General features: G+C 42.6%; 1 protein-coding gene across 3 annotated transcripts in view; it reads right to left on the bottom strand.

Moving 5' to 3' along the window:
* Nucleotides 1-15,831, bottom strand: part of ADAM11 (ADAM metallopeptidase domain 11) — a 96,782-nt gene extending 80,951 nt beyond the window's left edge. For 2 of the 3 annotated variants that reach the window (XM_044418737.1, XM_044418736.1), the window contains exons 1-2: nucleotides 15,384-15,831; nucleotides 13,838-14,049 (exon numbers count right to left, since the gene is read on the bottom strand). In XM_044418737.1, coding sequence (XP_044274672.1) covers nucleotides 13,838-14,049; nucleotides 15,384-15,447 — 276 coding nt within the window. In that variant the 5' untranslated portion in view covers nucleotides 15,448-15,831. The remainder of the gene's footprint in view (nucleotides 1-13,837; nucleotides 14,050-15,383) is intronic. The other variant, XM_044418738.1, reaches the window with a different exon arrangement.
* Nucleotides 15,832-22,998: the final 7,167 nt, after the last annotated feature.

Raw genomic sequence — 22,998 nt, 5'->3', positions numbered from 1 at the left:
TAGAAATGTTATAATAATCATAATCGTAATCATAATCATAATCATAATCATAATAAAGCATCAACTGGGAGGCCGACAGTTCAGGTTTTTCATAGTTAAGGCAGAAACAGGGTGTTGAGGAGGTCACAGTTGAGCAAACTGAGTCTAGAAGCTCATCCCTGGAGAGGGCAACTAGCAGCCAATCATCAAGGTAGGGGAAGACCTGAACCCCTTGCAGCTGGAGGCTGGCACACCAATGACTCCAGTCAGCATCCCTCTTTATCGGTCAGTAACAATTGCTCCTTTTGTGAGTGACCGTGGAATGATGTCAGAATGACCAAATTTGGTCAGGGATGTTGTAACAAGAATGGGATCTCTCATTCTTGGCCCTGGTACATCTCCTCTAGGCACTTGGATATTGGTCACAGCTGTGCCAGTGCCTTCCGCACCAGCACCACATCCTCCACTTGGACGGCATCAAAGACTGGAACTGTGGCCTTCTCTGCATGCTGCTGCATCTCCAGTCCAAGGGATGTCACCATGTGGAAGATTTGCTCTAAGAAGGGTACCACGTCTTCAGAGGAGGATCCTATTCTTGTGCTGTGATGACTTCTTCCAGGGAAGAGGTCAGCGGATCACCATATTGAGCTGACTCCAGGTCAGAAAAGTTGTCCTCTGGAACCATAGAGGAGGAGTGAGGCTGTGGTGGCAAAGTGGCCATTATGCATGGTGGTGATGGAGGGCAAGGCCCTGCTTCACCCTCTGCTCAGCAACCCTGGTAGTCATAGCAGCAGCTCAGTGGCCAACTGGTTGCATGGGTCAAGGAACTTGCTCTCCTTTCAGTTCAGCTGGCAGGATGGTGGAGTCATCCATGAGACCCCTCAGTCCTAATTGACAAGGTGAATCTGGAGCAATCATATGGGCATAGATTGGAGGTGTGAGACAGTGCTGGGAAATAGGCCTCAGTCCTGTGCAGAGCAATGCCAGCTGCAGGGTAAGGTGATGCTAATGGTGTCCCTTGATGTGGTGATAGAAACTGCACCCTAGTCAGGGAGACCTGAGAAGGAGGATGGAGGAGCTTGATCAGCAGTGAGTTTCTGATCTCATCCTGTGCAACTGACATTGCCAAGATTAGTTCCATGGCTGGCACCAATGGGGATGGTGTACCCTAGGCCATTTCCTGTGTTTGGCCTTTCTCTTTTTGAGCATCTGGGAGTAGATGAGGTGGATGGGTGAACTGGAGGAGCTATAGCCTGGGAAGTAGACAGGTGGTCCACTGGCATGATCCATTGGTGTGGATGCTGATGGGTGGACCGCTGGTGTGATGCTGAATCGTTGGCTGAGAGAGCATGGCTCCAAAGGTTCAGCCTGCAGCCTTCCCACATGGTTCTTCTGGACATGCTTAGTGAAGGCCTAGCAATGTGGACAGTCACCATGAAATGTCCCTCTCCAAGGCAAAAGAAGCACACTTGGAAATCACTTCCCAGTCTCACTTGGAAATCTTCCTGACAATAGGCTCCTCACTGACACAAGCCTATGTTTATGATGCACACAGACCATGAAGAAGAACCTGGGAACTACAGACCAGTCAGTCTGACATCAATCCCTGGGAAAATTTTGGAGCAGATTATAAAGCAATCAATCTGCAAACACCTTGAAAACAATGCAGTGATTAGTAGAAGCCAAGATGGAATTGTCAAGAAGTCCTGCCAGACTAATCTGATTTCACTTTTCAATTGGGTAACCACCCTGGTGGACTGTGCCAATGCTTTGGGCATTATCTATCCTGTCTCCAGCAAAGCCTTTGACAGAGTGCCCCACAATATCCTGACTAGCAAACTGGTTAAAAGTGGGCTAGGTGGAACAACTATCAGTCAGCTACAGAACTGAACTCGAAGATTAAACTGCAGTGGTAATGAGTGGGGTACCACAGGGTTCATTCCTGGGCCCAGTGCTCTTCAACATTTTTATTAATAATTTGGATAAGTAAGTGCAGGAAATGCTTATCAGATTTGTAGATGACACAAAATTGGGTGGTATACCTAATACCCTGGAAGACAGAAACAGCATTCAAGGTGATCTTGACAGGTTGAAGTGCTCAGCTGGCTGAAAACAACAGAATGAAATTCAATAGGGGCAAATGCCAAGTTCTGCACCTAGCAAAAAGAAACCAAATGTATCATTACAAGATGGGGAATGCTTGGCTCAACAAAATGGTAAGTGAGAAGGATGTTGGAATTGTTGTAGATATTAATACAAGTCAGCAATGTGATGTGTCTGCAAGAGGGGCAAATGGTATTTTAGGCTGCATTAATAGAAGTATCACTTCCAAATCACATGAAGTACTTGTTCTCCTTCACTCAGCACTGGCTTGGCCTCATCTGGAGGTCTGTGTCCAGTTCTGAGCACCACCATTTAAGAAAGATGCAGACACACTGGAAAGGGTTCAGAGGAGGCCAACAAGGATGATCCAGAGACTGGAAACAAAGCCCTAGGAGGAGAGGTTGAAAGAACTTGGGCATGTTTAGCTTTGACAAGAGAAGACTGAGAGGAGATATGATGGCACTCTTCAAGTACTTGAAAGGTTGTCACACAGAGGAAGGCCAGGATCTCTTCTTGATCAGCCTTGAGAACAGGACTGGGCATGGAGTAAATGACTTGTTACAGGAACCAGATTCCAGCTGGGTATCAGGAAGAACTTCTTGACTGTGAGAGCAGTATGACAATGGAACCGATTACCTAGGGAGGTTGTGAGCTCTCCTATACTGGAGGCATTCAGGATGCAACTGAATGGCCATCTGAGCAGGATGGATTAACTTGGAATCCTGCATGGAGCAGGGGGTGGCCCTGATGGCTCTCTGGCCCCTTTCAACTCTACTATTTTATGATTTTATGAACTGCATATTTTTTACCTGCACAGCTGTATCCAGTGGAACAAAGACAGATGCTATGAAGCCACACTTTTTGAATCTAAAAAACTGGCTCACTAATCCTAGTTGCACACTGGTTGACTTGTGAATCACACAATCACAGAACAGTAGAGTAGGAAGGAGCTAGTAAGGCCATTGGGGCCAACTCCCAATGCTCAGTTCTTCACAGTGGTGTGAGAAATTCCAGGCTTGCTATGCCAGAAAGATTTTTTTAAGAGAATTGGATGGCTTGGTTGCGGCTAATGATTATGCAATCACCAAGCACCTGGACTTCCCTATAGTTTTATTTCTGTATCACACATGTGCACACAGTGAACAACGGACTAATTTATCCACAGCCTGGAAAATGTGGAGGCGGTATCTGGAGGGCACCCTTGCCAGATGCTTCTCCTAAAAGACAAGATACAAGTGTAGGGGTGAGGAAGCTTGCACTGACCTAGTCAACCCAATTGAAGTAGGAAGACAAGGAGTAGAAAGGGCATCTAAGATCATGCTGACCACTGGGGAGCCTGTAGATGGGAGAAGAGGGCCCTAGCAGCCAGCCCACAAAAAGTGAGAAGTGGCTGAGAGAAGGGCTTATTTTCTTCTCCTTGGCCTCAGCCATTTTACTTCTTGTTAGTCAGGTGGTTCAGTCACGCCAGTGCAGTCAATGGTGGAGAGCAAAAGCAAGCAATAAGGAAAGTTGTGGGGGTGGCAGTTGCAGATCCAACAAGCCAGTTAGTTTATTTTTAAAAACCAAGTTCTTAAAAAACAAAACAAAAACCAAAAGGACAAACCTGTGGGCTGGGACAAACTGAAAACCCGATGCAACCAGCTATGATTTTAAAGTCAAATTTGCTTTGGCACCTATTGCTTAGAAAGAGGAAACTGGGGTATGCAAGTGAATCAACGATCATAGCAAAGGGAGCAATTCTGCTACGGACAACACCACAAAAATCACTAATATGAACCAACATTTGTCTGCTCTGCCAGCAATTTCTTCAATATCATGAATGCCAAGCAAGGAGGAAGATCCACATGTTGCTACTCCAGCACCATCCTCTATTTCACAGAAAAGGCAGTCAAACTAAAACAGGAGCAAGGAAAACTGAGAATGTATTTACCCACTTTTACACTCAGGCTGTCATCCACATACCAGCTAGTAAATCTCACTGAACCTACTTCTGAGTAGACATAGGATTGTACTGCCATTTTTTCTCTCTCTCATGTAAGCAGGCAGGCATTCTTTATCATAGGCATTTCTTTTGCCCCCAGTGCAAGCATTCTCTCTCTCTCTCTCTCTCTCTCTCTCTCTCTCTCTCTCAGCGCATGTGCGAGTGAGCTAAGCTCCCCCTCCCTACATTGTTCCAGTCACCCAAACCACCCAACTTACCAGATACACTATTCCCTTTTAACCTTTTGGTTAGTCAGGGTGCACTGAAAAGCAAAATCCCACCTTCCAGTAGACATGCTTATTTTAGTAAGAATGCCTAAAGTGGACTTAATATTTTCTCTTGCATTTTCCTCTCTGTATCTGATTCCATTTCTCCCTCACTGCCAAGGTATTCTTCATCTCTTTTTCCTTCACTCCTGGCTACCACAGTGCTGTCACTAATAAAGCTGGGAAATGCTGGGGGTTATGGCGGTGGGGGGGGGGGGCGGTCTGTCTAAACATGCAAAGGATTGTATATCCTTAAACAGCTTATGTTCCCAAAAGATGAGGGAGCTTTAATTATTGGTCCCCTTTTATTATTATTTCTTTTATAGGAAAAAGATAAAACCTCAGTAATTAACTCTACCTCCAGACAAGGAAGAGCAATAATTAACTAAGGGCCAATTATCACTAATTTCTGTTGTGCCTTGAACAAGAAGGCATATGCAAGAAAACTTTTTAATTAAAGGCACAGTAGCTCCTTAAAGCCTCAGTACAGGTATGAACTAGTTGGGTTACAAACATCTAGGTTACCTGTACTTATGAGCAACTGGGCTGACAAAAACCCTTTATGAATATCTCTTACAAAAAGCTGTCAATATCTCTAGGGAACTACCTGACATGTTTGGTGATGTGTCATCAGTGGCTGCGTAGGTGCCTAGAGATACAATTTTTATGGCTTTTTGTTCTGGGAGTCGGCTCAAATGCACCCAAGCCAGTGTGCTTCAGGGTGTGAATAGGGCACGAAGTTCCCCTTTGGTTTTCCTTTACCATTTGCCCTTGTAAGCCACCCCGAGGCTTTGTTGCGATGGGGGTGGCATAAAAATGTTTTAAATAAATAATAAATAAATCAGCAGGCCCTCAGTTGCTACAAGGCAATTTATGGTGAGATGCAGAAAATGGTTGTACAAACAACCCTCAAGAAAGCAACTCCAGTAGTAACTGCCCCTCCCTCTCCAGCACTGGGTCCTTCTCCATCATCTTCAGTTAATGTTGGGCTTTAAGTTACCTCAAGAATGTTTCAACCTGTTTTGAGAATTGTTCCTTTTGTTTGGTTTTTACAATACAGTGTATGTACCCACAGACACACAAACATAGAGCTGCCCCAAGGCTTTGTTGTGATGGGGGCGGCATAGAAATGTTTTAAATAAATAGATAAATATAGAGTCTCTCCCTTTTTTTCAGTAGCTGTAGTTACTTTATTATTACTGTATTGTCATTATTACAGTGCTGTATTGTATTTAAGCTGTTTTAGTGAATATGGAAGTGTTTCTTAAGTGTTTTATATGTACAGAAAGGTAAAATATATACATATACCAAGACAAGCATTTGGCTTACGTATATGATCTGACTTGCATACAAATTCAACTTAAGGATGTTTTCAGGAAAAGAACTCATCTGTAACTCGGAGAGAACCTGTAGCGCTTTCCTAGTCTTGGATAGGCTGACTTTTTATTGCAAAAGGTTGCTACAAATCAAATTCCAAAATAGATGTGACGACTCCACAGAAAACACTGGAATGCAGCAATTCTGCAGTGAGATTGTGTGGATTCTCTGTAAAAAGTGGATGACTGAAAAGAGGAAGTATGGCAACTCCAGACAATGCAGCAATATGCTTAGTGCATAGTCAGAGGCAGTAGGCATGGGAGACTGTCAGGATATTAAACCCTGTATACCCTACCAAAGCTCAGAAAGGCACTCTTGCAAGAAATATGCAAACACCCCTGTGTATTATTTTTGTAGATAAATATTGCACTTCAGGCCATTAAGAATTTTAACAGAACCCTGCCATGCCCAGCCTGACCTCATTTTCCACTTGCTTATCTAGGCAAGAGAAAGATTTGGTTCTGCTGGCATATGTTACTCTGAAGGTGGGAGGCAATGGCCAGTGGAAACCTGTGGTTTAAAATGCACACCCACTGCAGTTGGCTGCGTGTTGCACTTGCCAACAAGCACTGCACTAGCTCGACCCAGAGCAGCAGCAGCAATTCTACCTTTTGCTCCCATGGCAGCTGAGTGATTGTTTTATTCATTATGGATGAGATCTTCTGCATGCCTTCCATTTAATCTGGTTTAACACTTGCATCTACCTACTGCAGAAAGAGTTTAATGGAATCCTTTCAAGAAGTTCTGAAGGGGATGGGAGCAGGGAAGTGTGGCTAGGAAAGATACGAGATGGAATTTCTGGCTGGGAACAATGAGGAAATGTGTCCTTTTAAGAGTGGCTTGGTAACTTTTCCTCATTAGCAGAGACTGTCTCCTGTGACTCAATATATATATGTCAAAGTTCGCACCCAAAGATGCTTTTATAACAATTCATTTCATGGATTTGTTTAACCGAAGTTTCAGTTTCATGTCTTCTGAATAATGCCATAGGAGGGCTATTGCCAGTTTGTGAAAAATATGTCCTGGCAGTGTTCCTTAATCCAGTAATTCTAAGTGCACGAAATTTAAGTTCTTGTTAAGAAAAACACAGTGAAAATCAGTCATGGATCTGACACATCTCAACCAGTTTGGCCCTAAACTAGCAATTCCTAAACTGTGCGTCAGGCAGGAACTGCTAGTATTTAGTAAGATACCAATCCAATGATTGAAAGCTTCAATGATCATGGAAAAGAGACTAAATATAATATGCTACCACAAAAAAACCAACATACAGCTAATGGGTTCTACTTATATTGGTGGGAGGTGGGGAGATTTTACTACCCTTGGTAGTAACTTGATGTATTTTTTCTTTGTAAAAATGATTTCTAAAAACATCATTAGAACCACTAGTGAGCCCAAGCCCAAAGACACTTTCCCCAATGAAGTCTGCCTCCCATCATTATCTGGGGATGGTGGAAATTGTAGTCCAACACAACTGGAAGGCACTGAGTTGGGAAAGGCTGTCATGCAACAGAAAAATAGTTTCTTACATTGAAGGACATATGAAGAGACCCAAAGGTAGACCAGAAGCCATGTTCAACAGATATTTTAAATTTGGAGAGCAAGTCCAATGTGACATTGGGATTTTGAGATGCAGAATTACCATGTACGCACATTTAAAATATGATAATCAGCATTTTATTTTTTCCTACCCCCTTAAATTTCATTTTTAGATGGAATTGATATAATGTAACTAGTACACGAAAAATAATCAATTATCTCCATTCTTAGGGAGAAGGAAGAGCATGCATTTTTCCTCTAGTGTACTTCATGGGAGAATTTGGTACATAGCAATGCACTGCTTGCAGAACAACTCATCACTAAAAACCGGGGGGGGGGGGAGTGTGAGGTACACAAAGTCACCTGCCTTCATATCATGCCTGTATGTAAGAATCACTTTGCCAGAATCAGACCAGAAGGTATATCTAATCAAAACATTTTTCAAAACTGAGGCCAGCAAGATCTCACTGTGGAAGTTCCCAGTACAGTATGTTGGCAACAGCCATCTTGGGTCACTTCTTCTCCAACATCAACCCATTGCATCAAGCCGGTGGTAAATCTGTCCTCTGTGAACTTGTCTGATCTGTTATTTAAAAGCAGGTGTGCAAATCAACCCAAATACTCTCAGATAGGTCCCAGTTACAACTACAGAAAGATATGTAAGGCCTATATTTACCACTAGCTGTAGGTCCCAAACTGGTGCATGACCAGGGCTTTTTTATGGTGAAGTTCACCAAGCTCCTGCATCTTTTCTTCTATTAATTACTTGCCAGAAATGAGCTAACACACCTTTTTCTTGTTTTAAATAACACATACTTATTATTCTGCCACTGTGGTATGCAACCTTGACTTAAGGTTTAGTTTTCATTAGTCCTCACAGATCAAGACCCTCGTCTCTTAAATAAGGGCTGCAGCAGCAGTAAAGCTCCAAGTAGCTAGAACCAAGGCTGCTTTTCTTGAAGTGATTTTTTAGTATTCTTTTGTGCTGAAACTGTGATATCAGGTAATAGGAAAAAATAGCAAATTATTTTTCATCTCCTGTATTGAAATAAACAGAAATTATGTGAAGAAACTGTAAGAGTGGAATCACAAAGTCACCTATATCTTCCTGTGCTGAAGAGAGAAGTACAAACTGACCCAGCTGTTGAACAAATAAGCAATTTCCACCAGAAGTATGACTGGTCATCTGCAAAAAATTTGAAATTTGGTTGCATTCAGAGCCAAAATGTTGGGAAGACTTGGAACTGAGAAGAAAATGGAGGTGAAAAATCTAAAAAGTACACAAATTATGAAATCTTTGCCTATGGTGAAATGTAAAATCAGCAGGTGCCATCTTTGAGGAAAATATTATTTGGCCATAAAAGAAAGCTAATGTTATGAAGCTGTTGTTAAACTAGCTGTGTACACTCAGAAGGAAAGTATGCAATAAATCTGTCATGAAGAGGATATCACACTTATGTCACACAGCTTATGAAGTAGCCAAAAATAATAGTTCTTTTAATAATTTCAAAGGTGATCTTGCAAGAACTGAATGACATTGACATGGGTTATATACTTCACTCTATCAATGCATGCAAGATTGTCAGTCACATAGCTAGTGAAATGAGAAAAAACTTGATCAAAAGTACTGTAAAATCTAAAAGCTTGTGAAACTATTGTGAAATCCTTAGACATTGTTGAATTAACTACCATTAGTTAAAAAACCAAAAAACCTACATTGACTTTGTATGTATGGCTTCTTGTCCCAGACTGTGTAATAAGTACCCCTGTAAATTTGTTTCTTGGCTCCATGGAACTAGATGATGCCACAAAAAGAGGCATTTTCAGCTCGTAACTCCAACATTTTCATTCTTTAAGAATGAAAGAGGCTCTGAATGAACATTTGGGTTGTTTTCTTTCCTAACACCTTAGCTGTGGTGTTAGGAAATTGTTCTGGAGAGAAGAAATTGTTGAAAGTTAAATTTCCTTCTGTTATTTATGGTACTACGTCAACCACAGGTTGCAATTATCAGCGAGTGATGCAATGCATGCTGGTTCTGAAATGAATCAATTCAAATATTTCATTGACAAATTGTATGTTTTGTACCATGCTTTGCCAAAAAAACGTAAGAGCTACATCTATGTGTAAAGATGCTGGAACTAACATAATTAACAACTGGAAAAAATATTAAGCACAAAGTGGATAACTTCCAGTTTCAACTGGATGCCAAAAGATTATGAAGCCTTGGTGTTTTATTTTGTTAAAGTTAAAAATGATTCAAACACAGAAAAAAAGGGTAATCCATGTATGAGGGTTTATAAAGAAAGATCACTTCAGTTGACTTGCTTCTGAACTTAAGACCAATGTATGATGTCCCTCATGAACTGTCAGAGCTGAACATAAATTTACTAGAATGTGACATTAAGCAACGCTACTAAAAAGACAGAAGATATTGTTAAAATATTTGAGGACAGAAAGCAGTATCACAGATTATAGTACAAAAATGTTGTTATTCATTAGAAATTCTAGCCTGCAAAGAATGAGTTTTCAAAAGTGATTCTCCAAGCTGCTGTATGATAAAGATGATTTACCCAAATTGGCCTGAATACTAGATCCTAAACAATGGCCAGAAGATTGGCAATTAACACTTGTTAAGAAAGAAGTTCTAACTTTGTTCATAAGACTGAGGGAAAAAATCCCAAAAGAATTATTGCCATTAAAAACATCACTTGATACTACACTTATAGTGTCATCTGAATGTGAAAGGTGCAGTTCACATATGAACATCACTTATCTTCCATTAAGATCTTCTGCGTTGATTCACACTGCCTGTTCCTTGTTGGGTCCCCTTTTATGAAGTTTGATCCAACAATGTATATCCAATTATGACTACTTCACAGATGGCATTCTGTAACAGCTACACAAAGCAAAGAATGCAGCCAAGAATACAAAGCCAATAAAAACACGATGAAGATTTGGAACATCCTTAACCTACTAAAGGAGTGAACTATTATATTGCATAGCATAGCATAGCATAGCATAGCATTGCATTGCATTGCATTATATTGTTTGTCCACTGCTTTAATGCTCTTCATTACAATTTAATCAGCATCTGCTCCTGATGAAACTCAATCTAAGAGTTCTGGTACCTTTTTCTCCAGAAAAAAACCACTGGGTGTGACCACTGAAATGCATTATTTCATTCTCAATGGCCAGAGGAAAATATTGGGAGATTTTAGGAATCATCTTCAAATCAAAATACCTGCAAAAGATAAACATTTGTGCCCAGAAAGCTTTGGCTATGGGAATGGTACAAAAATTAAATTAATATGTTGTCAGTCTTAGAAAATAATCTATTTCTTACTGATTCCTTTGAGAAAACAACTCTGACATCTAACACAACTTGGAAGCATCTTCAAAGAGACAAAGTTATCAGAATACAGTGATAAAGGTGACTGCAGTATTACGTAATGATCAATACACATCATCTCCAAATGTAGTAGACATGGGATGGGAGGGGTCTTAATAGTGCCTGGGCTTACTTCCAGGCTTACAGATGCCAACCCTCAACTTTCCTTTACAAATCGCCTATACTTCCAAATGGCCAGAGGATTAGACCATTAGAATGGCAACAGCAGCCCCACAGGAAACAGCTACAGTCTCCTGAGTGGCCTGAAAGAGTACCTACAAAGAACCCAAAGACTCCCAGTGCCATTAGCAATGGCCCTGCTTCCAAATGGCCATAATGTTCAGGTATCCTTCTGAATGGCCAGAGGATATGGGATAAAGAACTCCAGAAACAAGACAGGGAACCCTAAAGCTGCTCAAGGGTATCTCACCATTTGCCCTGCAACTGCTCTTGAAAGGAATACTGTCACCTCTGAACCTGGACATTTATTTATTTATTTACCTATATTTTATAATCCATTTCACCAGTAACTTCAAAGTTATTTACATGGTACCTTTTTACTGCCATTGATAACACCCACTGATAGACCAGTCCTTCATGTCCTAGTCCAAAAGAGACCCCAAGGACTAGGAGCAACAGTGACGGATATGAGCATAGATGCTGGAAAGAAAGCTAGCATAGAGTAGCTACACACCCAGAGGACAATAATATTTGCACTGAAATACAGAAATAAAGGAGTAATGAGACCAGGTTGGGCAAGTACAAACCCTCTAACACATTAAAGGATTTTCACAGGAAACATTCACATTTTCCCATGTCCAATTTCTATCCATTCCTATCTTATCCAAACAAGAGCATTCAAGATTTATCATGGAAGAGTTACGTAAGAAAGCTATACTCCCACCACTACAAGTAGTTAAACATTGGAGCTCGCTGCTAAGCAGACATCTACTGTATATAAATTATTTAAATTACGTACATTTCTGCAACTCCTCATACTAAATTCTACCACTGAAAGCTTACAAAACAAAGGGAGTCTATGTAAGTTTTCCTGTTATTGAGCAGCAACCATGCTTCTTTGTGAATTGACTCTAGCTTCCAGACTCATTCCTTTTACACCACTGATTGCAACTGGTGAACTGAAAGCTACTTGTAGGTTACAATTTTACTTAAGTGTATCTCATCCCAATCCAACACCAGCAAGGCCATAACCTTCTTTGAAAATTAAAGGAGGGAAAAGTGGGACATAGAAAGCTGAAAAATCATCAGGATGGAAAGGAAAAGAACAAATCTAGGTAGAAACAGTATTAGTTTTACTAATTTTTTAAAAGTTTTTTTAAAAAAATAGAAGTCTTTCCATTTTCAGAGACAACATGAAAAAACATGAACCGAGAGTGATAATTACTGGTCCAGAAGTATTGCCCACTAACACACATTTTTCCTAACTCTTAACCCAGGTTTACCATTAGTTCCACTGATAATTGTAAATGTATTCTACTTCAGAAAGCAAAACAATGCAATGTTTCATGTAACTATGCCTTATGTCTGAATGGCAGGGCTGAATTTTGTATTATTCTACTTCATTTATACATTTTGCTCTAGAACTTGCTTACTTATTATGGTCCCAAATTAATGAAAGGTCTTGGGAGGCCTGCTTGCAAAACTTAGGAACAAGCTATCTGGCAAATCAAGTTTAACTCATTTAATCTTCCCTTATTTTAAAAAGCAGTACGTCAGGAGCGGCAAGAGAAATCTTGCAAGGAGCTCTTTGTAATACAAGAACTATGTACGGCTCACCCCCACTGGTGTCCTCCAAATGTGTTGGGCGGCCAACTCCCCACAAGGCATGCTGCCCAGGGGGCTGCAGTCCAACATGTCCAGAGTGCACCAGGTTGGGGAAGATTGAACTACAGCTTCAGTATTTCACAGCTTACTTCTTGCAGAAGGATTATGAACTTCTCTAGTATTATTATTTGATGTAGGACTCAGTTTTCCAAGCCTACCTTAAATTTCCAATAATAAATTCCCAATAATATTGCTTTAGGATACTTTGGCAAAGCTGAAATTTCCCAAATTAAAGATCAGGAGATCAGACATTGTTTTGGGAAGTGGGAGATCAGTCTCAATTGTCGGTCTTACCCATTCCATACAGGAAAGTTGGCAAGGCTGCACACTGAACCAGCTTGCTCAACTACTGTTCTGCTCTTGCTACATGATCTTCATACTGCTGAACCCTCCTTTCCTTGGGGCCCTTCGTCGCTGCATCCAAAGCAGCTGCTTACTCCTTGCTCTGTGTCTCCAGGCAGGAATCCTGACTAGAGATGTGCAACCATTTCGTTCCTATTTGCAAATCATGTAAACAAGTCCTGTTTGCAATGCTGGAGTGTACTACTTAGAAAATGCTCACAATTTCCTGAGCTTGGGTTCACATTAGAAATTGTGCACTTGTGCAAGTATGCACTTCCAAAAATGACCATTTCCCCCACAACCCTACATCAGCCTATGGAGCAGAGGGGAATACTTGGGAAAATGCCTTTTTATGTTGGTGGGGCTTTCGGGGAAAAAGCCACTCATGTGCAGGACTGAGAACAAAACAAAATGAGCATCAAGTAGGAGACTGAGAATCTTAACTGTTATGATCATTCCTTTTTTTCCTTTTCTAACTCTCATTTCCCCTGTCTCTTAGTCTGGGGAGTGGGCTAGCTGTACCACACCATTACCAACATCCCAGGTGAGAATAACTGTACTGCCAATTCCATGCAGGCACTTGGTACGGAAAGTATGTTGCACTTCAGGAGGAGTGGGCCATCAGTAGCTCAGGCAAGCGCAATCTCTCTCTGCTAGGCAAGGGTGACACACTCCATCCTGAAGCTCCCCAAAGCTAGATGGGCAAATGTCACCAGATGCACCTCAGGGCAATAAAGGAAAGGAAATGCAGCAGAGATGCAGCTAAGCAACTACTGTGCAGGACACTTCTTGTGAACATCCTGGACAAATTCTTAAGCTGTCTAACAGGACAGTGGGCTCAGGCTGTGTCAGTGAATAACACTATCCAGGCTTATACTTTATGCCATCTGACTTCACAGTGCAGCTTGCAATTTTCTCTGCTCACCCACCCCCACTTTAATGCAAGAAATATAGCAAATGCAGGGCAAGGGGAGCAACATGCAAAATGGGGGAACAGATTCTTCAGGTTCTCTTACAGGGTTTCCATCTTTCCCACTTCCTTCTCCTCTGCCGATGCCACCTTTTCTCACCCTTGTGTCCAACTGATGCTTCTGTATTTCACCTCCAGCACTCTGTCCCATTAGCCTGGTGGGGTAGGTGATTTGTGAAACAGCCCATTTTTTGCGCCAGCTGGCATTTGGGTTCCACCTCCGCAAATCACCAGATTGTGTATCCGCCTTAACAAAACCTGTTCCAAAAATGAAAGAAAGGAATCATAAGAAAGGAGATAGGAGTTGGTGAGCACAGATTTGTTTCCAAGATGAGCAGTTAAAGGTTTTCGGTCTGTCTGGTCCCCCTTTCTGCTCTGGCAGTTCTTACCCTTAGTCAATGTAACTCAACATGCAGAGAGAACAGTGCTCAGCTCTGGTCACTCAATGGTGATGGAACATGCTCAGGTATATTCTTTTCTGGGTGTCTGGTGTACCCAGGTTATACCTGAGCACAGGTTTAGAGAATAAATTCTGGTAAGACCTCGGTCAAATCAACCATAAAGGAAACAAAAACAATTCAACACATGGCAGGAAGGCCTACTTACAGGATTCAGGGGAACCCTGCCAATGTAGTCTTCAGACAGAGCCCTTTCAACATTCTCAACATCCACTTAAGTGTTCATCAAACTGACAAGGGCACAACCAGATTTGTTTGGGGCATGTTCCCAGTAGGGGCTCCTTTGGACCAGTGGTTTTATTGAGTTCTAAAAATGAGAAGTGCTGGTGCTCAAGCCCTCCTAGAATTTACTTGTCCTGATCTGCATGCTGTGTCCCACAACCCTGAATATATGTGGGAAGATTGTGGTGGATAAGCACTGATAGGAATACACTTTGTACGTGTCCCATGACTGTTCTTTTCTGTCATTATCTCAATTGCTTCTGGGCTGAGCCCTGGTTTATTCCCAAACATTTCAGAAGCTAGATTGTTAGCATTTCTGGCAATGCTCCAAAATTCTTTCATGAGCTGCTCTGTCCAAACTCATATCCTCTAGAAAATATGAGCCTGAGCTGTAAATGCCAAGGGACCACAATTCCCTCAACTAATTATCCCACCCCAAGCATTCTCAGGCAAAACTGACAAGACATTTCAGTCACCTACCCCAGCTGTTGCTCAGCCATCTTCACCTTAGGGCTGGAAGAAACTGCAGAAAAATGTGCCTATGCAGCAGAAAAGACTGCAGTCACAGCATCGGGCAGGCGAGATGGGGATGTAAAATTGTGTGTTTGGGAAAGGGATGGATTTCAAACTAAAGAGATGTTTACAAGCAGGTCCTTGCAACTGCTACACCACCTCTATCCCCAGGTGTCCCAAACAAAAAGGCAAGGCAGAGCAACCTGCATTATTGGGAGAGGGATTAGTGGTGAAAAAATGATGCTCCAATCAGCACAAGGGATGCATGTATTGTGACTTCAGCTCCATCCTGCCCCAGCTTCCCACCCCATATGATGCCCTCTTCCCCATTATTAGTCAAGGAGAAGGGGGAGGACAAGTAAAGTTGGGGGGCCCAAAGAAAAGAGAGGCTTCCCTCACCTGAATGACAAAGCAGCAGAGAGAGGAAGGCTGTCAACACCCAGTTCTGTAGCAGGCAGCTCATAATGTCATCATAATCGGAACTAGTGTTAGCAGCAGTTGGTACAGCGTGCAAGGAAGCCAGGTCGCGGTGCTCTTTCTTTTTTTCCTTTTGCTTTGCATTGAACACCTGGGATTCTCGCTGGTCTTTTCTTCTTTCCTCTTCTTTCCTTTCTGAATAGTGGCTGAGGGAGAGAAGGGAGAAGAGGAGCAGAGAAAATGAGAGGGAGAGATGGGAGTGTTTTTGCAAAGCTAAATCAAAACCAGTGAAGAGTTTAGGATGGGCAGAATTTCTCCATCTTCATTCTACATTGATGGATACAAGCGCCTAACATGGGTATGTGTGCACGCACGCACGCGCATGTGTGTGCTAGAGAGAGAAATGTGGAGAGCAGGGGAGAAGGGAGGCATAGGAAAAGGAAAAAAAAAAAAAGAACACGTGAGCTACAAAGATCCCTCCTCCTGCCTTTTCTGCATGGAAGAGCTGTCTCTGTTGCTCCCCCCACCTTCCACACACATAGTCTTTGTATGTTCGTGGAGAAGAGAAGCCAGCAGAAAGCAAAAGGGCAAATCACTGGATGTATAAAAATCAATCTCTCTGCACATGCACCCAGACAATTTAGACCCTTTTATTTGGGGTTAATCAAACTAAAATAAGGCAGACTATTTGTGATAGCTTATCAGGACTCACTGGATCGAGTCCTCCTCCCCCTTTTGCTGGAACACCCAGGCAAAGAGGCAGTGGCAGCTGGGTCTGAGTATAAAGTGACAATAGAGCACTGCTCGTGAATGGCTCCAGTTGATAAGGGAAGTACCCCACAGCTGTGGGAGAGAAGGGTTGCCTCAGGAGCAACAGCTGGGTCTCCTCAAGCTGTTGCTATAAACCTCTGGGAAGGAAAAGGAAGAGAAGAGTGATGGGAAAGGGAAGACAAGCTGAAGGAAGCTGGTTGCAGATGGACAGACAATCTCTCTACCATGGAAGATGCTGGAGGGGTGCCTCACCTGTAAGCATCCCCCAGGACCTTGTTCACTGGGAAAATTGGAACCCACCAAGTGTGCAACTATGTGAAGATCTCAATCTTATCCAGACCTGAACTTAGCTCTCTGAAGTACCTGAAAAGTCCCACCAATGACTTCATTTGGAATGCCACTTCCCTAGAAACAAACAACATCCTGAAGGCAGACCATGAAGTGTTGCCACATGAAAAGCTAGTACATCTGAAGGGCACTAAGCTAGGGAGGAAGGCATGATCCCTTACCCTGAATTGCAAGGCTGTAAGCTAACTAGTCCTCAATACTGTAACTGAAAGAAAAGACTTTACCAAGAAATGGCACTTACTTGTGCACTCCTGTAATTATGCAGGCTATAGAAGAGGGTGACTCTTGTTTCTCTTCTGGGTGAACCCCTCACACAATATTAATGCAGAGGAGGAGCAACTGCTCTTAAAGACTGAGCCAAATTCTTGTTTTGACTCAAGCCTACTTGTATTAATATTGGGACATATGAAAGTAAGAATGCCTCAGTACATGCCCCATGTCTACCATCATTGCTGGGAAACATAGCTTTTGTGTTAATTCACCCTCTTTGTACAACCTGTGAAAGTAAAGATTAAAGATGACCCAATTAGAAGAAATGTGGTACTGAGTAGTAAGGTACTTCAGGCCAGCCAATCAAGTGTACAATTAATTTGCCAAATTAAGAGGCCAATAAAACTGGTAGCAAGTCTGTTTCTATTTGTATGTTAAATCTCCTACAGCATGTAGTTTTACTCATTTGAGTCACCAGGAGATATTTGCTTTACACAATAGCTTTTCTAGAAAGCACTTGCTTGTGATATGAAGTAGTCAGTATTGTGTGGGATGATCATGCCTGTATGTGGGGGCAGAGAGAGGATCATGCCTTGAAAAGTGGGAATAGGATAAGAGAATAGACTACAATTTCAGAGGTAATTCTGTCATGAGATTCTGTGACAAAATCAATATTCAACAATTTCAGAAACCTTTAAGTGAATTGAAATATTCAAGTGCCAATAAATCCTTCAAACCCTCTCATTTAGTTTGTTGTTTCTATGTGCTGTCAAGTCATCTCGAACTTATGTCAACCCTATGAATGAAAGCCATCCAAAACATCCTGTCCGTGATAGCCGTGCTCAGCTCTTGTAAATTCAAAGTAGTAGCTTCCCTTATGGAATTGATCTGCCTCAAATTTGGTCTTCCTTTTCTTCTGCCTTTGACTTTCCCTAACAAGATTGTCTTCTCCAGGGAGCTTGCCTTCACATGAAATACAAGAGCCTCAGGTTTGGCATCTTTGCTTCCAGGGAAAGTTCTGCCTTGATTTGATCAAGGATCCACTTGTTTGCCTTTCTGTTGCTCTCCTCTAGCACCATGTTTCAAATGCATCATTTTTTCCCTGTCAGTTTTCTTCACTTTCCACTTTTCACACCCATACATAGTGATCAGGAACACTAGAGTGTGGATGATCTTGACCTTGGTCTCCAGAGAAAAGTCCTTATACTTGATGATCTTTCCTAGTTCATTCATTGCTGTCCTTTCCAGTCTCAGTTTTCTTCAGATTTCTTGGTTGCAGTCTCCCTTTGAATGGATGCTTGTTCCAAGCTTTACAAAATCCTTCACAATTTCAATTTATTTCATTTTGAAAGAAAAGCTTTGTAATTCTTCTATAGTCATGTCTTTTGTTTTTTAAGGTTCAGCTGCAGCCCTGCTTTTGTACTTTCTCCTTTCACTTTCAACAGGTGCAATTTCAATTCATTGCTGCTTTTTGCTAGTAACATGCTATCATCTGCATATCTTAAATTGCCGTGGTGTCTTCTGCCAATTTTTATACCTTCCTCTGATCCAATTCTGCTTTCCTCGTGGTATGTTCTACATACTGATTGAACAGACGGGGAGATAAAATACACCCTTGTCTGATGCCTTTTCTCGTAGGAAATCATTTTATTTCTCCATATGCTACCCTAATGATACAGGTTACAAATGTATCAGGATGATCACATGCTGAGGCACTCATTCCTTCAAGGACTATCCATAGCTTCTTATGACCCACACAAAGGCTTTGGTCTTCTGAAATTCTTTGGTGTGCTCCAGTTGCCCACATAGATTTGTGATATGATCTCAAGTGCCTCTTTCTTTAAGGAACCTAACCTGAACCACAGACATTTCATGCTCCATTCTCTGTTGCAACTCCTTGAGCATCACTTTGCTTGCATGGGAAATAGTGCAAAGGTCCTATGAATGCTGCATTCTTTTGCATCTCCTTTCCTGGTGACTGGAATGTATATCAGGCATTTCCAATTTGTGGTTGTTTTGTTTTTTCATATTTGTCAGCATATTGGACCAATTCAGTCTTTGTGCCTTGGAATATTTTGTTTGTTTATTTTATTCCACTTTATAACCCAAAGGTTCTCTAGGTGGCTTATAAATGCTGAAAACAGCATACAATACAGTTGATAAAACAATTAATAAAGAGGATAAAATAGATAAAACAGAAAAATAATAGATAAAACCATCTCCTGAAAAATGTAACCACACACTACATGTAAAATACGACCAATAAATTAACAACAAAAATTAAATAAATAATCCATAACAAAATATAAAATTAGAAATTAAATAAATTACATTAACAAAAAGCTTGTTTGAACAAAGATGTTTTCACCTGGTGTCTAGCTGTCGTAAGGTAGTAACTCAAATTAACTCACACAGCAGCCAGCAGTAAAACTAAAGACTTTTATTGCTATTCACTACAAGATTTATGATGTAAAAGATAAGCTCTAGCAACAAGCTCCTAATAGTTCAGTTGCCCCCTCCTTTCTGAGCTGCCTCAGAAGACCACGTGGTATTAGATCTTCCCGTCTCTTTTTTCCATTTGTGGGTGGGATGGACCTCTGCCTTGTCATCGTAATTGGTCCATTCACCTTAAACTCCTCCTAAGTTGGGCGTTTGCCAAATTCACTGTTATGTCTTCTTGTTCTCCTGAACTTTGTCCAGCAGTCTCAGAGTCTGGAGCTGGAGGGCGGGGCGGGGGGGGGGCAACTTGTTCAGGCACCTCAGAGCTAGGATGAGGGGAAGCTACTCTTTCGGATGCCTCACCATCAGTCTGCGGGGAGGCTATTCGCTCAGGGGATAAGGGGTCAGGCTGTGGGGAGGCTACTTGCTCAGAAGTCTCAGAGTCAGGCTGCAGAAGGGCTGTCTGGGCACTGTGCCCCAAGTATAAGTCCCCTTGTTCCAATGTCTGACTCTCACTGTTAGCTCCTGCCTCTTCTTCACAAGTAGACACCTCTGTCGAGCCGTCAGGCATGACACTAAAAGAAAGAAAAGTTGATGCCAGCCATATGTCCCTAAGTACTACCACCAAAAATCCCCCCCCCAGCCCTTCCCCCTTGATCTCACTGGGGAGGGAGGGTATTCAGAGGAGGAGCTCTGAAGAGGATCTAAGGGGATGGGTAGGAATATATGGGGAGAGGCACTTCCTCAAGTACCCTGGTCCCAAGCCATTTAGGGCTTTATATGTCAAAGACAACACTTTGAATTGGGCCCGGACTGAAACAGGGAGCCAATGAAGCAGATGGAGGATTGGTGTAATGTGTTCTTGCCAGCCAGTCCTTGTAAGCAGCTGCCTTACTCTCTTCTGGATAGTTGTGGTGCCCAGACTGTTTTCAAAGATAGCCTTGCATAGAACACATTACAGTAATCTGGGAAAGAGGTTACCAGCACATGGGTCGCTGTGGCAAGGCTTCACTCATCCAAGTAGGAACATAGCTGAGAAATCAGACAAAGCTGAAGAAAGGTGTTCCTGGTCACCAAGCCCACCTGAGAACTTGGGCTCCAGAAGCACCCCTATGGTATGAATCTTATCCTTTAGGGGTACTGCAATCCTGTCCAGGGTAGGTTGAAAATTTCCTAGTTGGACTACAGGAATGCCCACCAACAGCACCTCCATCTTGTCTGGATTCCACTTCAATTTATTGGCCCTCATCCAGCCCATTACCAAGTTCAGGCACAGGTCCAGGACAACCACCACCTCACCTGGGTCAGAAGAAAAAGTGAGTTAGAGCTGGGTGTTGTCTGCATACTGATGACACCTCAGCCCACATCTCTGGATGACCTCACCCAGCGGTTTCATGTAGATGTTAAAACACATGGAGGGCATTATCGAACCCTATGGAATCTGTTCCAATAGTTCTGTTGGAATCCTACCTACTCTGGGTGCTTTGTTCCTTCCAAGTATTTTAAGCAGTTTTCACTTCACTTTCTAATATTGCAGGTGCTTCCTCATGGGATTCCTCATTGGCCTGTTGTCCTTTTAACTTGTTTGCATAGTTCTTTTGTATATTATTTATATTTGTATATTCTTCTTTTTTAGTGCTTCTTTTTCTCCCAGTCAGATACAATCAGCCCCTTTTGGTCTTTGAGCATTCCTATCCTTAGATTTGAATTTCCCTCTGATTTCCTGGATGTTCTGGAAGAGGTCTCTTGTTTTTCCTCTTTTGTTGTTCTCTTCTATTTCTCTGCACTGGCCATTGTAACAGTTCTGGCTCTATGTGATAATCACTGAAAGTTTCATTCAAGATTCTGTTCCTAGTTCAGTCACCTTTTGCTTTTTGCTTGCCCTTGTGTTTCTTTTATTATCCCGTCTGTTTTTTCTGCCATCTATCTAGACTTTTTTCCCCTTTTTTGAGACATTTTGCCTTCTTCCCTAAAAATGTCTCTGGTTTCAATCCACTTCTGGTTCATGGTCTATTGAGTTCAGCAGCACAAATCCATTCTTTGAGGACTTTAAATTCCTCAAGAATGTTCTGTAAGTTGTATTTTGGAACTAAGCCTCTGTTAGTGATCTTTTAAAGCTTTGTTCTGATTTGTGATATTTATGGCCCCTATCATAATCTGTACCTGCTCTTGTTTTTATAGTGAGAATACAGTGTCTGCATCTCTTACTTCCAATTATGTAGCTTGATTTCCATATTAGAAACATACAAACATAGAAAACAGAGCGAGTCAGAAGGGGCCTCCCGGGCCATCTAGTCTGACCCCCGGCACCAGCCAGCTCCAATCATGACATGCCCACCATGTGAACGTCCAGCCTATCCTTGAACACCCACACCGATGGGGCCTCAACAACCTCTCGTGGAAGCCCATTCCACACCCTCGGGGTCCTAACTGTCAGGAAGTGCTTCCTGGCATCCAAATGGAACCTTGGCTCCCTGAGCTTTGCTCCATTGGAGCGCGTCCTGCCTTCCTCTGCAGGGGAGAACAGGTCTCTACCCATCTCCATGTGATAGCCCCTCCCATACCTGTATGTCACCAACATATCCCCTCTGAGTCTCCTGTTCTCCAGGCTGAAGAGACCCAGTTCCCTCAGTCTCGCCTCATACGGCATCCCCTGCAAACTGGCCACCAGCCTTGTGGCCTTACGCTGCACTGACTCTAAGCTGGCTATATCCTTTCTGTAATGAGGGGCCCAAAACTGAACACAATACTCCAGTTGTGGGCGCACCAGAGTCATGCAGAGTGGTAGTAATACCTCTCTTGATCTAGAAGCCACACTTCTGGCTATGCAACCAAGGGTGGCGTTCACCCTCTTGACCACCACATCACACTGTTGACTCATGTTTAGCCTGCAGTCAACCAGTACCCGAGGTTCCTTTCACAAGTGCTGCTCTCCAGCCACTTATCACCTAACCTGTACTTATGACAGCTATTCCTATGCCCCAAGTGCAAGACCTTGCATGTATCCACATTGAACACCATCCTGTTGTCTCCTGCCCATTTCCATAGTCTGTCCAGATTCTTTTGGATCTGGAGTACCTGCTTCTCAGTTGTGGCCATTGCTCCAGTTTTAGTGTTGTCTGCGAATTTGATCAGCAAACTGTTCACCCCTTCTTCTATGTCGTTAATGAAAAGATTAAACAGGATCAGCCCCAGAACAGAGCCCTGTGGGACTCCACTTGTCACTGGCCGCCATCCCGATGATTCCCCGCTAATGGTTATCTTCTGCTTTCGGTCAGTCAACCATACCCTAATTCACCGGACAGTGCTTTGGTGTATCCCAAAACTCCTCAGTTTCTCCACCAGGATATCATGGGGCACTTTGTCAAAGGCCTTGCTGAAATCCAGGTATACCACATCCACTGCATCCCCTCCATCTAGCCATCTCGAAACTTTGTCGTAGAATTCCACAAGGTTTGTCTGGCAGGACCTGTTTTTGCGGAAGCCATGTTGTGTGGCTGTCAGCCTCCCTTCCTTATCTAGCATCACCAGATCTCTCTCTATTATGAGCCTTTCCATTGTTTTTCCTACAATGGACAAAAGGCTAGCTGGTCTGTAATTCCGCATGTCCCTTCTACTACCCTTTTTGAAAATTGGGGGCACTGATGGCACCCTCCAGTCCTCTGGAACTTCACCCGTTCTCCACGAGGCCTCAAAAATGGAGGCCAGCGGGCGTGAGAGAACCCCTGCCAATTCTCTAAGTACTCTCGGGTGTAACCCATCAGGGCCTGGCGCCTTTGTAATGTCCAATGCCCTGAGGAGCCCCTTGACTTCAAGGGGGGTGACTCTA

Source organism: Varanus komodoensis, unplaced genomic scaffold (assembly GCF_004798865.1).
Source record: "Varanus komodoensis strain SLA01 unplaced genomic scaffold, ASM479886v1 scaffold92, whole genome shotgun sequence".
Taxonomy (NCBI): domain Eukaryota; kingdom Metazoa; phylum Chordata; class Lepidosauria; order Squamata; family Varanidae; genus Varanus; species Varanus komodoensis.
This window is presented reverse-complemented; position numbering and strand designations above follow the sequence as displayed.